Source organism: Sinocyclocheilus rhinocerous, unplaced genomic scaffold, assembly GCF_001515625.1.
Source record: "Sinocyclocheilus rhinocerous isolate Xijiao unplaced genomic scaffold, SAMN03320098_v1.1 scaffold1307, whole genome shotgun sequence".
Taxonomy (NCBI): domain Eukaryota; kingdom Metazoa; phylum Chordata; class Actinopteri; order Cypriniformes; family Cyprinidae; genus Sinocyclocheilus; species Sinocyclocheilus rhinocerous.
Window position 1 is genome coordinate 1,014,737 of NW_015631048.1, and position 18,108 is coordinate 1,032,844.

General features: G+C 35.2%; 5 protein-coding genes across 5 annotated transcripts in view; 3 read left to right on the plus strand and 2 right to left on the minus strand.

The window, feature by feature from the left end:
* Nucleotides 1-422: 422 nt before the first annotated feature.
* On the minus strand, nt 423-1,685 carry LOC107741165 (olfactory receptor 10G4-like). The gene is made up of 2 exons (XM_016553773.1): nt 1,681-1,685; nt 423-1,266 (listed from the first exon to the last, which is right to left on the minus strand). Exons 1-2 carry the CDS (start codon nt 1,683-1,685, stop codon nt 423-425), a joined length of 849 nt encoding a protein of 282 aa, XP_016409259.1.
* Nucleotides 1,686-3,847: 2,162 nt separating this feature from the next.
* On the minus strand, nt 3,848-4,822 carry LOC107741178 (olfactory receptor 10G4-like). Its single transcript, XM_016553790.1, has one exon. The coding sequence runs from the start codon at nt 4,820-4,822 to the stop codon at nt 3,848-3,850; it is 975 nt and encodes a 324-aa protein (XP_016409276.1).
* Nucleotides 4,823-6,945: 2,123 nt separating this feature from the next.
* On the plus strand, nt 6,946-12,447 carry LOC107741166 (putative olfactory receptor 13C6). Its single transcript, XM_016553775.1, is given in 4 exon segments — nt 6,946-7,301; nt 9,049-9,062; nt 10,167-10,438; nt 12,418-12,447. Coding segments are annotated over 4 exon segments (672 nt in total).
* A 1,215-nt stretch (nt 12,448-13,662) lies between these two features.
* LOC107741167 (olfactory receptor 13C2-like) lies at nt 13,663-14,901 on the plus strand. Its single transcript, XM_016553776.1, has 2 exons — nt 13,663-14,333; nt 14,613-14,901. Exons 1-2 carry the CDS (start codon nt 13,663-13,665, stop codon nt 14,899-14,901), a joined length of 960 nt encoding a protein of 319 aa, XP_016409262.1.
* Nucleotides 14,902-17,155: 2,254 nt separating this feature from the next.
* Nucleotides 17,156-18,108, plus strand: part of LOC107741168 (olfactory receptor 1C1-like) — a 2,002-nt gene continuing 1,049 nt past the window's right edge. The window contains exon 1 of the mRNA XM_016553777.1: nt 17,156-18,106. Coding sequence (XP_016409263.1) covers nt 17,156-18,106 — 951 coding nt within the window. The remainder of the gene's footprint in view (nt 18,107-18,108) is intronic.

An 18,108-nucleotide genomic window follows, 5' to 3' on the forward strand; every position in this document is an offset into this window, starting at 1 on the left:
AATACCAGTTTTTGTACAGGTAAAATAATCAGCTACTGATACAATATTATGGTTGGAACTGAGGGACAGCAGACTTAATTTTGTGTTTATTATGATTATTAATATTCATGCTTCACATATACAGCATTATTCAAGCTTCACATACAAAGATTAAATACACAATAAATCTACAAACAGTACTGTTTAACACGTAGGCTGTTTTTCAATGAATGGAATTTCTTTTTGTTCAGCATTTCAAATTTCTGCCAATACTGTCATTTTAAAAATAAGCAGAGCTCCAAATATTTCCCCTTTTTTTCTTTTACTTAATTTGAAAACAAACAATTCAACATTAGCATGTCTATGCGTTTGACTTGTAGTTTCTAACATGAGCAAAAGCATTGAAAAACACATTATCAAAACAATCAACATCACAATCACAATTAAGATGATACAGCCATTGAAATTGACTTAAAATGATTTGGTACTATTTGTTTGCGCAAAAATACATCTGCTAATCGTGTCCTGATCTCTTTAGTTCTGGTGCAATAAACAGCAGGGTTTATTAAGGGAGAAACTAGAGAGGCTACAATCAAAATTGCATTTCGCTCTGTTAAATTTAGCACAACTCCTATTCGAGTTAGTATTCCAGAGACCAGCTTGGGTGCATAAAAACTGAGCAGAACAATGAGGTGACTCAAGCAAGTGTTGATCATTTGCTTTTTGCTTGAGTTGTTGGAGAGTTTAGTCACACTGTATGCCAGGACAGCATATGTGCACACAATAAAAGGAAACTGTCCACACATTGGCCACAGGCTTATCATGACAGGTATGAAAAAATATGGTTCAGGATTAACACAAGCAGCTCTGATCATGGAAGCATATTCACAAAACACATATCTGATGACAGGCTGACAATATGGAACACTGTCTACAACTGATATCACAAAACCTATAACAGCAAAACCAGCGAGCCAGGTTAGAGAAATGAGCAGAAATGTTCGTGAATTTGTTACAATGCTGTGGTATCTCAATGGAAGCCTAATTGCAATAAGTCGATCTATTGCCATTAATGTCAGAGCCATGCACTCTGTGAAATCACCAAGATGATAGAAGTATGTCCTTGAGATACACGAATAGTATGAAACAGTTTTAATCTCAGCCAGCAGCACTGAGATCATGGTTGTGCTGCAGGTTGAAGAGAACATTATGTCAACAACAGCTAGATTACAGATTAATATGTACATCGGTTTGTGTAAATGTCTGTTAGTTAAGATGATACACAGTCTAAATTTTTCACAGTATAATTTTCATTTGCCATTTTCAGTCAGCCACTTCCTAATATACAAATATTTTAAAATACAGTTAGTACAGATGATAATATGAAGTCAATTAGAGCCTCAATGTACTCATATATGCATAGAAAAAAAGCTCCTATGAAGGAAAATGGCAGAAAGATGCAGACAGCGTCTGTAACTGCAAGGTGCTGAAAACTCTGAAAGTTGAAATATAGTTTTATCAGAAATACAAAAAGGGTTTCATGCATTCTTAAGAATTAAAAAAAATGTTATGTAATATAATTTGTCCTTTTCTTCCTTAATTCCAGTCAGAGTACTTTAAAACAAATAAACTGTCTGAGATAGCCAGATAAAAACATATGACTGAAATCCTGCCATTTATATTTTACTATGTGACAGATACGTCATGGTTTCCTAGCAGCCGTGATTGAGTAAATAGGACTTCAACAACATAGAAAGTCTCTCAAGTATAGTTTATGGCTAAACAAAAACATATATCTGACAAAAAATATCTGACAATATTACAATGAATTAACCTATTATTTAATTAGACATGATTGGGAGATAGGGGTAGTTTGTCACACAAGGATAAAGGGGATATATCTCTCTTGTCTCATTCTTTGTGTTAAACACTTGTCTTTAGTGTATTGCATCACCTTAATCTCTTCAAAAATCTAATTAGGCATGTTAAATAATGGTTAAATGTTAACCGATTTGTAATATTGGACCCGAAACGATTCTAGTCAATGAGATTGCTAATTACAGAGGCTGCACTGTAAACCATAATGTATAGACCATCTTATTAATATACACAAGGGCCTTCTTAATGTTCAGTTAATAGCTGAGCTGATAATGTTCCCTGTAGTGTTTGAGATCCCATTACACAAATGTTTTAATAGAATCAGCAACTGCTGGGATTGGGGGTCAACAGATGGTATTTTATGTTGATTTGCTTTATTAATATTATTCATACACAGCAGAAATACACAATGCATCTGCAAATATTTTATATTTCACATTACATAAAAAATGTATACTAATACTGCGATTTAAAAAACAAACAAACATAAGTATTCTTTGTTTTAAAAACAAAATGTCTGCTTTGGCCTTGTCTCTAACATGAGCAAGAGCATCAAAAAACACATGCAGCAACAACATCACAATCTAAGAATTCACATCATAAATCTATCATGGTCAGTCTATTGAACCTGGCTTTTAATGATTAGTTAAATTTTTTGCCTGATGCAGCAAGACCACTGAGCCAGGTCAGAAATATAAGCAAAAATGTTTGTGAAATTGTTACAATGCTTTGGTACCTCATTGGAAGCCTGATCACAATAAGTCGGTCTATTGCTTTTGCCTTTAAAAATGCAAGGTGCAGACAGTGGAATGAGGGAAAAAATGCAAACTCTTGAGACATGTTTTTTAAAAGTTGAACTTATTTTAACTTGAGTGCTGTGCTTTTAGAATGCTGTAAGTCATGTGAGATGCTTTATATTTTCATGCGCAAGGTGCTGCAGAAGTCGCAAGCACATTCTGACAGACCAATCAGAATTGGTCTGCCCCAAGCATGTGCTCCCTGACCAGGGATCGAATAAAGCTTTATATCAGCATAGCTGTGATTGCCTACGGCATTTGGCCTATGGCCTTGTGGCTGCGGCCAAATCACAGCTGTGCTGACATAGAGCAATACTGCATGGCTACTTGTGTGATATTGCTTACATATAGCCCTATCCTCCATATTTTGCAATGTGGAAGTAAGCTATTTTCATTGAATGTGCGAGACTACTGATTTATTAGCCACTATAGGTAAATAACTAGAAGAATAAGAATGAGCAGTAAACTGTAAAACTATTTGCACTACAAACCATTGAGTTTATGAACAAAATACCATTGCGTTATAAAGCAGCATAACAGACTGTTTTTGTACAGGTAATATAACTGGAAGCAAATGTCACCAGAAGCTTTGAACATTTAAATGACAAATAGCTGCTTCCACTCTTACCTTAAAAATAATTTCCATCTGGTTCTGTAGAATAGATTGTAGCTTAGCAAGCTACACTTTTTCAATTGCTTCCCATAACTGACTGGGACAGAGCCACAATGCTTTCACCTTACACAAGGGTCCCCTTAATGATCCATTATTAGCTGAGCGGAGACATGCTTTAGATCCCAGTGCACAAATGTTTTATAGAATCTGATATTATTGTTGGGCCTGAGGGACAACGGACTTAATTTAATGTTTATTATGATTAATATTATTTATGCTTCACATACACAGTAAGTTTCACATACAAAGATTAAATACACAATACATCTACAAACAGTTTTGTTTCACAGGTAGGCTATTTGTCAATGCATAGAAAGTCTTTTTGTTTGACATTTCAAATTTCTGCCAATTCTGTCAATATAAAAATAAGCAGAGCTCCAAATATTTTCCCTATTTTCTTTTGCTTATTTTGAAAACAGACAATTCAACATCGGCATGTCTATGCTTTGGCCTGTAGTTTCTAATATGAGCAGAAGCATCACAAACATTATCAAAACAAGCAACATCATCACAATCAGAATTAAGACAATAAAGCTATTGAAATTAACTTTAAATGATGTGGTACTATTTTCTTGTGCAAAAATACATCTGCTAATCGTTTCCTGATCTCTTTAGTTCTGGTGCAATAAACAGTGGGATTTATTAATGGAGGGATTAGAGAGGCTACAATCAAAATTGCATTTCGTTCTGTTAAATTTAGCACAACTCCTATTCGAGTTAGTAAAATGGAGACCAGCTTTGGTGCGTAATAACTAAACAAGACAATGAGGTGACTGGAGCAAGTGCTGATCATTTGCTTTTTGCTTGAGTTGTTGGACAGTTTAGTCACACTATATGCCAGGAGAGCATAGGTACACAGAATAAAAGGAAACTGTCCACACAGTAGCCACAGACTTATCATTACAGGTATGAAAAAATATGGTTCAGGATCAACACAAGCAGCTCTGATCAGGGAAGGATGATCACAGAACACATATCTGATGACAGGCTGACGACAGTATGGAACACTGTCTACCATTGATGCCATAAAACCTACAAAAGCAAAACCAATGAGCCAAGTCAGAAAAATAAGAAGACATGTTCGTGAATTAGTTACAATGTTGTGGTATCGTAATGGAAGCATTATTGCAATAAGTCGATCTATTGCCATTAATGTCAGAGCCATGCATATTGTGATATCACCAAGATGATAGAAGTACATACTTGAGATACAAGAGTAGTATGAAATAGTTTTAATCTCAGCCAGCAGCACTGAGATCATGGTTGTGCTGCAGCTAGAAGAGAACATTATGTCAACAACAGCTAGATTACAGATTAATATGTACATCGGTTTGTGTAAATGTCTGTCAGTCAAGATAATACACAGATTGATGCCGTTCCCAAGCAATATGAGCATGTAGGTTATTAAGATGAGGAATCCGAGGAGCTTTTGGTTCTGCAGGTGATCAAATCCAGTGATTACAAAGCCATGTAAAGTGTAATTTTCATTTGCCATTTTCAGTCAGCCACTTCCCAACATACAAATATTTTAAAATACAGTTAGTACAGATAAAAAGATGAAGTCAATTAGATCCTCGATGTACTCATATATGCACAGAAAAAAAGCTCCTATGAAGGAAAATGGCAGAAAGATGCAGACAGCGTCTGTAACTGCAGGGTGATGAAAAGTCTGAAAGTTGAAATATAGTTTTATCAGAAATACAAAAAGAGTTTCATGCATTCTTAAGAATAAAAAATAATATATAATGTGATATAATTTCTTGTCCTTTTGTTCTTTAGTTCCTCTATTTTAAAATTCCAATCAGAGTACTTTAAAATAGCATAAAATAAACTGTCTGAGATGCACCTCTCATCATAAACATATGACTGAAATCCTGCCTTTTATATCTTAATATATGACAGATAGGTCATGGTTTCCTAGCAGCTGTGATTGAGTAAACTTAGGATTTCAACATAGAAAGTCTCTCCAAATATTTTTTGTGGTTATACACACACACACACACACACACACAAAAGAAAAAATACCTCCAACAATACCATAATGCATTAATCTATTATTTAAATAGACATGATTAGGAGATGGAGTAGTTTGTCACACAAGTATAAAGGGGCTATATAGCTACAGGGTAGATAAAAAAAGTCATTTTAAAGTCATGTTTTAGGTAGAACTTTTTATATATATTTAAAGAAAAGTGACATTTAAAAAAAAATGTCTGCGTAGAGAGGATGTTGTCCCAACTTTTATATATTGTAATTTCATGGAATAACAATTTCTTTATATTTTTATTGAGGCAAGTTGTCACTTGTTTACTGTATATGTTACATATTATAGAAATTTTCCCAAAACAACAGTTTTATGTTTATATGTTACCTGTTTTGTGATATATAAACGGTTTTAACCATTCATGTTTTCAAAATATTTCAAATATAAAATATTTTAATTTAGCTTAAAAACATATAATAGGTTATTTAATGGCAGGTTTCATTGTGACAACTTACCCCATATAGAGTGACAACACATTGATGTTATTAGTTTACAAGGAAAATTCATGATTTAAACATAGTCCATGTTACTGTAAAATTAAACTGTTTTAGTATCCCCATTATAATTCATAAACTGTAGATGGACTTGGGTACCTCTTAGCTTGAGGAAATTATTTCATTAGAGTTGTGAAATTTTAAAAATGACCTCTGCAGGACAGTGACAAAGACCAGGAATTATTGTTGTTTTCTGTTATTTTTTGTTAATTTCCATGTGACCACTGCCACCTCTGTGACTGTTTTCTTGTGGGTACATTGCAAGTCACACTCCACTTGTTTTTTTCCCTGTTGCTTCACACTAATGAGCTTCGAGACACCAGACTGAAATCTCTCAGGCTCCACATGAACCTCTCCACAGGTTTACCTAAACAAGCACAGTGCTATTAGCAGGGTAATTAAAATGCTACTCATTATCCTTTGGAACAAATGCCTCATATTTAGATGATGCAACACTTGTTGGTTACTACACGTCCTCGTCACACACATTTGAGGGCAGACTATGAAAACCTAAAATAACAGACACAACATATTATGAATAAACAAGCTGGTAGCTTAATAATACAATGTCATCAGCTGATGACTGTCATAGGTAATAAATGTACGCAATGTGACACTTTACACATACACTAGCCACAGAACACAGTAAATAATTTACTGCAATAGCTATAATTTACTAAAAACTCTGTGCCTGTTTTCTTGTGGGTACATTGCAAGTCACACTCCACTTGTTTTTTTCCCTGTTGCTTCACACTAATAAGCTTCGAGACACCAGACTGAAATCTCTCAGGCTCCACATGAACCTCTCCACAGATTTACCTGAGTGCAAACAGTGCTATTAACAGGGTAATTAACATGTTTCTTATTATACTTTGGAACAGACACTTCATAATTAGGTGATGCAATATATGTTGATTTCCACATCCTCAACACACACGCGCACACACACACACACAGATAAAATGTGTTTTTAAAAAGTTTGGGCTTTTTGGTTGAGATCTAACTGAGAGTCTTAACTATAATGTAGTAGTTGCTGCTGTGTTTAATATAACTCAATTTGTGCTTTTCTATCTAGACAGCATGAATACAGGATCAGTGAGTGAAATGGTTGTGAATCAAGATGTCACTGAAAACAGAAATATTTCCATCCCGTCTTATTTCTATATCAGTGGTTTTTCTGGAATACCTCATATGAGATACTATTATATATTTCTGTTTTTTGTCTACATTATTACTGTGCTTGGGAATTCTTGCCTCATGTTTGTTATCATTATGGACCGAAATCTTCACACTCCTAAATATATAGCTGTCTTTAATTTGTCTTTGACTGACATTAGTGAGAGTACTGCTGTGATCCCTCAGCTACTGGATACGTTTTTGTTTGGGAATCAGTTGATCCCATATGGATTGTGCATGTCCAGTATGTTCTCTGTTTTGTTATTTCTCGCAATGCAGTCACTAACTCTCACTATTTTGTCTTTTGACAGATTAGTTGCTATTTCATTACCACTGAGGTATCATATGATTGTGACCCACAGATTAATGGTTGGCAAGTGACTATCCTTATAAGTGAGTTAGTAGACCATTCATTCAGCCAATTCATTCAAAAACAAATTCATTCAGGATTGAAACAAGGCTTTAAACAAGGAAATTATTTACACAAATGTATGTATGTATGTATGCAGGGGCGGACTGGGACAAAAATTCAGCCCTGGCACTGTAGCCTCACCGGCCCACATTACCACACCGACACACACCCACCCACAGTCACACACATTCACTACTGTGTTGCAATCTCTCTGATGACGTGCTTGATTTTGACTGAACGGTTCGGTCGGCCCATCTCGGGACCAGGCGGCCGGCCGTTGCCGACTGGGCCAAATGCTTAACATTTATTTATTATTAACATTATTATTACTATAACCATAGAGAAATTGTGCAAGCGATAAAAACCCGTCCTATGCGCTGTTGGCCCTAAAATTTTATTTATTTATATATATTTAGAAAAAATCTGACCGGCCCATATTAAACAAAATGGTCCGGCCCCTCTGGCATTTGCCAGAATTACCAGATGGCCAATCCGCCCCTGTATGTATGTATAACCACACACTACACATATTAAAACCAAAAATACATGTATTAATGTTATTTTTTGAAGAAAAATCATTAGCTAGAAACCTTTCAGCTAGAAAAATTGTTCCTTACAGTGACAGTAAACACAGAAAGATAGGCTTTTCACACTTGAAATAGTTAAACCTGGGTCATTCTAAACCCTGGTAAACGGAATCCTTGGTTATCTTGCATCACTTTTCACACTTCTCATAATATAGACCAGTTTTGACAGTATATTGATTGTAGATTGACAGTATACACTCTTCCAAAGTAATACACAGATGTGTAATGACACAGCAGTCATAACTATGCTTTATCGGAAATAAAACACAACCATTGACCAATCAGCATCAAGGACCAGAACAATCCATTTATTTATGTTGGTCAGTTAGCTTGCATCATGCATCTATATTGGCATTTCAAAAAAATTCTTAAAATAAAAACAGTCCCTCACTACTGAAACAAGTGACTGTAATCTGGACCTGGACTGTAATCTCGCCATCTGGACTGTAATCTCGCCATCTGGACTTGGCAAGATGGCGCCGCGGATGGCAGCCATGGTTTGTCGCTACTTGGTACTTGTACTTTTTTTGTTTGTTTGTCCTGTTTTAAGCAATTTTTTCCCGATCAGCTTTACTAGGAACGAACTCCTGGACATCAGAATAAATAATGTGTATGAATCTGGAACAGTAGATTTGTTAAGTTTTTACTATTTAAAATTTTTTTTTTCTTTCTGTTCTCATGTCAGATATGTATATATGTATGTATGTATGTATGCATGTATGTACGTACCAGGAGCACCCTATCTTTCTGTTCTCATGTCAGATATGTATATATGTATGTATGTATGTATGCATGTATGTATGTACCAGGAGCACCCTAAAAAAAACACAACAAATTCCTCGTGTGTTTGCACACACCTGGCGAATAAAGCTAATTCTGATTCTGATTCTGATAATTCCCAAAATTTTAGAAGGCAAATGCTCAAATGACTTTATTTCACACCCTTGGAATACTTGCTTAGGTCATCATGAAGCAGCAGCACAACAGTTTCTCCTCTCTATGGATTAGTCACTGTATCTGACGTAGCTGATCATGCCATCAGTGCCAGTTCTGTGCCATGATTGGTCAACTGACAAGTCCAGAGAGTCCTAGCATTTGTACCACAATCAGTGTTTGACTGATATATAGTGCAGCGTGTTCCAGGTCAGGGGAAGTGTTTTACCAGTGCTGTGTGCCTGGATAAGCCTGAAGAAAAACTTCTCAGGGCCTGATTGAGCTGCTCTTCACCTTTGTGTGAGTACACTGAATTCACAGCATTTATTATCCTGAAATCTTGCATAATATATACAAAATTTGAGTTTAATAAGGCAATGTAAGATTCAGCTTTCAAAGATGCAAATGTAAAATGTTTAGAATTGTATATATACTGTAAAGTAGAAAAACACTTTTTTTTATTATAATTGCTTATGAAAATCATTAGGCAATTTTCTGTAGTTACAGTAAGAAGTATGTTGAAGAATATGTCTGTGTTTCTTGAATTGCAGTATTTGTAGGAGAGGACATAACCATTACAAAAAGCTTTGTAAAATTATGATTATTAATTTTAAATTATGAAAAAACTGCACCTCCCACCTCATAATTACAATTTTTTTTCTTTCTTAATTTTGGGCCTTGATGTTGCAGTTGGCTTTACTGATTAGTAGCTGTTTGTTAATTTAATGCTTCGAAGTTTTGTTTTTCTTGTTACACTTTTGTTCATAAGAGACCTTTTATTTTGAAATCATGTTAAGCTTATACATTTTAAAGGCGACTGGCTGCTTTTCAGCAACCTGAAATACTACAAAATCACGTCATGTATTTACATTAACAATGTATATGACAATTAACATCTTTTAAATTAACTCACATATATAGTGCATATTATGCCAGGTGACTAGAGTTTGCACCCCAACTTTTTGTCTACATTATTACTGTGCTTGGAAACTCTTTTCTTATGATTGTGATTATTATGGACTGAAATCTTCACACACCTAAATATATTGCTGTCTTTAATTTAGCACTGACAGACATTTGTGAGAGTACTGCTGTGATCCCTCAGCAACTGGAAGCATACGTGTTTGGAAATCAGTTCATTCTGTATGGATTGTGCATGTCCCAAATGTTTTTCAATTGTGTTATTTTTGCAGTGCAATCAATGACTCTTACTATTTTGTCTTTTGACAGATTAGTAGCTATTTGTTTACCACTGAGGTATCATATGCTTGTGACCCACAGATCAATGCTTGTTATGATTGGTGCTTCATGGATAATAGGACTGTCGATAGCAACAGCTGCAATCATTTTCCTGACTAGACTGTCTTTCTGCAGAGTTGTTGTAATCGTTAATAGTTTCTACTGTGATCATGGGCCTATATCACGTTCTTCCTGTAGCGATTATTTTCCGAGCTTTGTGATATCAGTTTTGTACCCTGTGATCATCCTTGGGTTACCAGGGGTTTTTATTGTTTTTACCTATACATGTATAGCTGTGACATTGTTCAGAATCACAACCCCACAAGACCGTCAACGAGCCACAAAGACCTGTACTGCTCATTTAATGTTAGTGGCTATATTTTATGTGCCCATTACTTTTACATATGCATTTTGGCCCTTTATTAACACTAATACAAGGATCATTAATCTTTCTCTGACTTCTGCTCTTCCTCCATTGCTTAACCCAATAATCTACACATTCATGACAGAAGAGTTTATGGTGTCTGTGAAAAGACTTCTTAAACAAAGATTCATATTCCCATCTTCAAAGTAAACCTCTTTCCTCCCACTTTATTAACTTTATTCTTCATGATGTTTATAGTAGTTAATATTTCAAAATTCTCAATTTAATAATGCATTTCAACAATCTAATATCACAGTTTTTATAAAAAGAATATTATATATATAAAAAAGTACCATGCTGTTAGCTTTATCTACACATGTAAACTTCCGTTCATCCGGTTCATCTGTATCTGTACTCCAATAATACTGATCATCATCTCAGATTTCTGCATTGCTGTGCTTTTGTGTTTAATGTCCATAAAATCCATAAAAAACTGTACCTCCCACCTCATAATTACAATTTTTTTTCTTTCTTAATTTTGGGCCTTGATGTTGCAGTTGGCTTTATTGATTAGTAGCTGTTTGTTAATTTAATGCTTTGAAGTTTTGTTTTTCTTGTTACACTTTTGTTCATAAGAGACCTTTTATTTTGAAATCATGTTAAGCTTATACATTTTAAAGGTGACTGGCTGCTTTTCAGCAACCTGAAATACTACAAAATCACGTCATGTATTTACATTAACAATGTATATGACAATTAACATCTTTTAAATTAACTCACATATATAGTGCATATTATGCCAGGTGACTAGAGTTTGCACCCCAACTCAAGAACTTTTCCCAATTTAGTTCCCTGTTTACCCTTAACTGTCCTATAAGGCACAAAATGGCAAAAATATAACCTGAACAAAGGGAGGGTCAATTTCAAATATCTCTGCAGGTGCTTACGGTCCATTTCTGTGTCCATTTCCATACCACACTGTGATACTGCTGGTTAAAATGCTCTCAATGGCGCTTCTGTAAAAGCTCCTGAGGATCTTTGGTGACATGCCGATTTCCTCAGCCTTCTGAGAAAGTAAGTTGTGCAAGAAAGCACAACAGAAAGCTGTTGTGCTTTCTTGACAAGCTGGGGTGCGTTTCCCATACAACGACGTAACTCGCTGATTAACCACCATAGTACGATGCATTGTTGTGGAAACGAACTAGCTAATCACGAATACGGTCGCATCTCCGTCGTTTGAACCACATTAGTTCAACAATATAGGGCCATTGTTAATGATGTCACATGCATGTGGTGGAGGAATAACTTCTGCTATTTAGCCAATTAGACATCTCTACGATGCTGCTGTATTGAACATGGAACCATGGACGCTGTTTGCGAATGTTCGTTTGAACTATGGTTTCGGGAAACACTGAATTGTTGAACGATGTTGGTAATAACGGAACTTGCGACCATAGATGGCTAACCATGCTTTTGGGAAATGCACCCCTGGTTGGTGTTAGTTGACCAAGTGAGGTCATCACTAATATAGACACCCAGGAATTTGAAGCAACTCATTCTTTCCACCTCAAGCCCATGGATGATCAGTTGCCAGTGAGATTTCCTCTCCTTCCTCATGTCTACAATCACCTCATTGGTTTTATCTGTGTTGAGGGTGAGATTGTTGTCCTCACACCATTTCACCAGACTTGCTACCTCACTGCTGTATGCTGTTTCGTCATCACCAGTCCAATCACTGTGGTATCGTCAGCGAACTTCAGGATGATGTTGTCCTTATGGTAGGTGATGCAGACGAATGTGACTGCCTTGCTTGTGTCTACATTTTTTTCACCTGTGTGCAGTGTGGGGAGGCCTTCTCGTGGATGGCGTGATCACATGTGGGGCGAACAATGCAATACAAGTCTAGGGGTATAAAACTGGTGTATGCAGAGTCATGCTGCAACCTAGTGATGTCTAGCAGCGTTTGCTTATTATAAGTTATCAATGCATAACATTTCTGCACTTATAAAAAAAAAAACAAGATACATAAAGAGACACACAAAAACACAGCGTTGAAGAGTGGAGCAAGCAAACACGTCTGCCATGGAGGACACCATGTTGAGCCAGCTTAACATGTTGAGGAACCCTAGGCATCATTCTTTTGGTCAGAGTCAGTAGAAAGATCTCTTTAATCTCTTTAATGTCCTAAGCATTGATTGTAGACTGTAAACTGCACATGTGTTCTACAGTTGTATGTGTTCTAAAGTTGTATATTTAAACAATTTCTGTAGAGATATGTAAAGCTTTAGATATGCAACCACTAACCCTAACTTATAACTTCTTATAGCATATTTTGTGCGTTAAGGGTGTAGGGATTTCTAAATATGAACAGACCCTGATATGCCACTATCAGCCATCATGAGGTCCGGATTAATTTAATCAAGAGATGCCACAGAAATCTTTTGTATGAGGACTGAAAATACCGCGTGATGCCTCGTGATCCTTTACAACTGCAGTTTTCCTGTAGATTAGTCAGTGTATTTCATTCTGACGTACCTGATCATGCCAGATCTGTGCTATGATTGGTCAACTGACAAGTCTGGAGAGGCCTGCCATTTGTATCTGAAGGATATATATTGTTCAGCATGTATCAGGTCTGGGGACGTCTTTTTACAGTGCCGTTTCTATACTAGCTTCAGCAAGACTTCCTATAGTCATATCTTTCTGTGAGTACACCTTATCCACTGTATTTGCAGCATGTATTATACAAAATCTTGCATATTGTATGTTAAAAATTTTAGGGCAATGGAAGATTTTAAGATGCATGTTAAAATATAATTGTGCTTATAAAACTTGAAATGCCTATGTTCATTTGTTTGGTTTTGTTCTGGAGGGATTATGTATATATATATATATATATATATATATACTGTATACACACACACACATTTTACTGCAGTCTAAATATCTATCTTAGATTCAATTGATGCAATATTTGTTGTAGAGGAAAATATAATGAAATATTTTCTTACAATGCTGAATAACATACTGCTTTTTTTATTTTTTACCCGGACAGGATGAATAGAGTATCAGTGAGTGAACTCGTCATGAATCTTGATTTCACTGAAAACAGGAATATTTCCATCCCGTCTTTTTTCTATATCAGTGGTTTTTCTGGTATACCTCACATGAGGTACTATTATATATTCTTGTTTTTTGTCTACATTATTTCTTTGCTTGGAAACTCCTGCCTCATGCTTGTTATTATCATAGACCGAAATCTTCACACTCCTAAATATATTGCTGTCTTTAATTTATCACTGACAGACATTTGTGAGAGTACTGCTGTGATCCCTCAGCTACTGGATATGTTTTTGTTTGGGAATCAGTTGATCCCATATGAATTGTGCTTGTGTAATATGTTCTCTGTGTTTGTATCTATTTCAACACAGTCCTTAACTCTTGCTGTTCTGTCTTTTGACAGATTAGTAGCAATTTGTTTACCACTGAGGTATCATATGATTGTGACCCACAGATCAATGCTTGTTATAATTGGAGTCACGTGGGCAGTGGCACTGCTTATGGTAATCGCCGCTACAGTTTTTATCAGCAGGCTTTCTTTCTGTAGAGTTATTGTCATCATAAATAGTTTCTACTGTGATCATGGCCCTATATATCGTTCTGCCTGTAGCAGCAATTTCCCAAGCTCTGTGATAGCCAGTTTGTACCCAATATTAATTCTCGGCTTTCCAGTATTTTTGATCATCTTTTCATACACATGCATAGCTGTGACACTGTTTAGAATCACAACTCCACAGGACCGTCAAAGAGCCACAAAGACATGTACTGCTCATTTAATAGTAGTGGCCATATTTTATGTACCCATCACTTTTACATATGCTCTTTCTTCCATTATCATCATAAATAGTTTCTATTGTGATCATGGCCCTATATATCGTTCTGCCTGTAGCAGCAATTTCCCAAGCTCTGTGATAGCCAGTTTGTACCCAATATTAATTCTTGGCTTTCCAGTATTTTTGATCATCTTTTCATACACATGCATAGCTGTGACACTGTTTAGAATCACAACTCCACAGGACCGTCAAAGAGCCACAAAGACATGTACTGCTCATTTAATAGTAGTGGCCATATTTTATGTACCCATCACTTTTACATATGCTCTTTCTTCCATTATAAACACGAACACAAGGATCATTAATCTCTCTCTGACCTCTGCACTTCCTCCAATGCTTAACCCTATAATTTACACAATCAAGACAGAGGAGTTCATAATCTCTTTGAAAAGGCTTTTTAAACGGAGAACCATATTCCCATCTCCAAAATAAACCGTTTTTTCCCCAATTTTAAAAACATTGTCAGACACTGTTGTCATTTGTATTGTTTTATCGTTGTTGTTGAATAATTTATGCTTCAATGTTCTGCATTTCTAAATATAATTTAATATGACAAGCCAGACAACAGGTATCATGACTTCATAAACCCACAACAAATGCTAAAGCCACTACTGTGATGTATTAAATAATAATAAGAAAAAAACATTATTAAAATAATAAAACAAAGAGTGGGAAAGTAATAGCATTCTACCTTTAGTGTGTAATTCTTTTGTTCCTTACTTAAAATGTATCCCTGCTTCTTTCCATCTGACCTCATCAGGGAAGTAATAAAAGGGGCACTTTGGGCTACCCATCAAAAAAGGGCCAAAACGAGAGAATTACATGATTACTTTTGTTCAACTATACTCATAGTTATTAAATCGATTTATTTATTTACTTTTAATCAGTAATTGCAAATAATTTTAAGTAAATGCATAGTATATATAAAAAGGAATTGATAAGTAAATTAATAATGGCCTACACTGATTTGTGAAAAAAATTGTGAATAAAAAGCATTAAAAACACAGACTGCCTAAAAGTAATAGTTGTACACAAAATAATAATAATAATAATAATAATAATAATAATATATATATATATATATATTTATTTATTTAATTCTCTAAATACATATATTACATTGAATATTCAAGAAAGCCTTTCGTTGTCAGGTGTGTGCCAAATTTTTAACAATATGCAAAAAGTTATCCACTTTATTTTGCAACTCAGAAGTAAACTGTTTCAAAGACTTGATTCATTAGCTGTTGAACCAGCAGTAAACGGTAAAACAAATTGCTCTACAAACCAGTGTGTTTATGATTACAATAATAAATTTAAATAATATGATAACAAATAATACTTTGCAATATCAAGCAGCATAAGGTAATGTTTTTGTACAAGCTAAAATAACTGTAAGCACATTACACCGGAAGCCTTGCACATTCAGGTTACAAATGGCCGCACACACTCTTACATTAAAAATAAGATGGATAGGCCTTAAGCCCATATTATGTAACTTGAATATGTTTTGGTCGGCAGCTAAAATAATAAAAATTGTGTCCAAATATATATGGACCTAACTGTAGTATTTTTTTTTAAAGTTGTTGTTTCAAGCCACATCTGCATCTGTTTTTATGAGACCCATTTAATATGAATATAATATTAAGAATTATTATTATTATTATTATTAATGATGTTATTATTATAAAAATAGTTAATTAAAAAAATTAAATAAATTTTTATTAAAATATAAAAATGTAACCTATAAATTTATAATAATACTATGATACTGTAAATAATAATAATAATAACATGTGATTCAACGAGAAATATCAGAAAGTCCTGACTGTAGAAGAGAGGAGGAGCTGGGGATGGAGAAGGGTAATTAGCTCCTAAGCAAAGTGATATAGCTGCGGAATTATACTGAATAGACCTTATATAGGGATGCTGTGATAGGTGTCATAGGCGTCAACATATAATCATGCATTAGTTGACTATATATTTTCATGACAATAAAATCCCCTTGTCCTTTGCATCTGTATTTTGTCTGTAGGTTTCTCTTTGACAGCAATGGGGTAGTCTACTGGCCGTGTCACAATAAAGATGCTAAAAGGCATTTTTGGTGCGACGCAAATCTTGGATTTGGGACATTATTGGGTGCCCTATAGTGAGAACAGGTGTTACACAATATTACACAATACATTAATGCTTGCTAAAGCTGGTGATTTGTGGAAATGGGGACTATTGCTAATATTAACTGGAGCAATACTCACAAACAGGTTTTGTGTCTGTATCAATGTATTGCCTATATAAAAAAATTCAAAGCTTAAATTTTCTATTCTTAGATTTTGCTATGTTTTCATATGCATGCCCCTGCTTCTCCAAGTCTACAGGGGGAAGGGTTGATCCATGAACTAAAGTCCCAAGCTCATGATCTAATATAAATATGTCTGATGATTGGTAGGATAATGTCATTCTGGCAGCTTTGGAGAAGGTAAAGTATAAACCATGTGTTTTCTCTGTTTCTCTCTAATGATTTTACTGCAATTACTGTAAAAAATATTATTAGTTTAATAGTAATGTAAAATACTTTTTATTGATTAATCGTTGTGATTGGAATTGAAATTAGTGTAGGAATATTCTGTTATTTTGTGTGTTTGAATAACAGTTCTATCACAGGTGAAACAAAAGCCAGACAACAGGTATCATGAGCTCCATGCATGCAGACTTCTCTACAAATGTGACCGTTGTTCGTCCTGCTACATTTTTTATCAGTGGCTTTTCTAATATCCCACATGCAAAATACTACTATATGTTCTTGTCTTTAGTGTATGTTGTGACTGTTTTAGGGAATTCATTTATCATGTGTATCCTGTATTTGGCCCGCAGACTCCACACAGCCAAATACATTGCAGTCTTTAATCTGGCCCTTTCTGATCTGTGTGGAAGCTCAGCTTTGATTCCAAAAATCATAGACATGTTTTTATTTGATCACCAAGACATTTCTTATGAAACGTGTTTAACAAATATGTTTTTTGTGTATCATTTCATGAACATGCAGTCTTTGACACTACTTGCTTTGGCTTATGACCGACTGGTTGCTATTTGTTTTCCTCTACGGTATCATGCCATTGTAACCAAACTAGCCATGTTTCTGATCATAGGGGTGATGTGGATTTTATCTGTGACGTTTTTTTCTTTACTTGTAGGTTTCGTGAATAGAATGTCTTTTCGTAGGTCTAATGTACTTAATAGTTATTTTTGTGATTATGCCCCAATCTGTGGACTAGCTTGTAATGATATTTCCATAAATATTCTGATGGGTAAAATTTCCTATGGTCTCCTGATTTGCACACCGCTAATACTGATCATCATCACATATTTCTGCATTTCTCTGGCTCTGCTTAAGATTGCTCATGGTGCTGACCGGATCAAAGCCGTAAAAACCTGCACTTCACATCTCATATTGGTGGCAATTTTTTATCTCCCAGTTTTATGCAATGTCCTTGCATCTGTAACAACACCTTTGCATCCAAATGCGCAGATAATTAACAATTCCCTGGCGCAGACATTACCACCTATGCTGAATCCCATCATATACACTCTAAAGACAGAGGAGGTCATGCAATCCATAAAAGACCTGTACAAATGCAGCAGGGT

Bases quoted from the DNA above. Each gene is read 5' to 3' on its own strand.
- LOC107741178 (XM_016553790.1), bottom strand. From the start codon at position 4,822: ATGGCAAATGAAAATTACACTTTACATGGCTTTGTAATCACTGGATTT.
- LOC107741167 (XM_016553776.1), top strand. From the start codon at position 13,663: ATGAATCTTGATTTCACTGAAAACAGGAATATTTCCATCCCGTCTTTT. The intron at 14,334-14,612 runs ATGCATAGCTGT...CTTTTCATACAC, and splicing joins TTGATCATCTTTTCATACAC to ATGCATAGCTGTGACACTGT.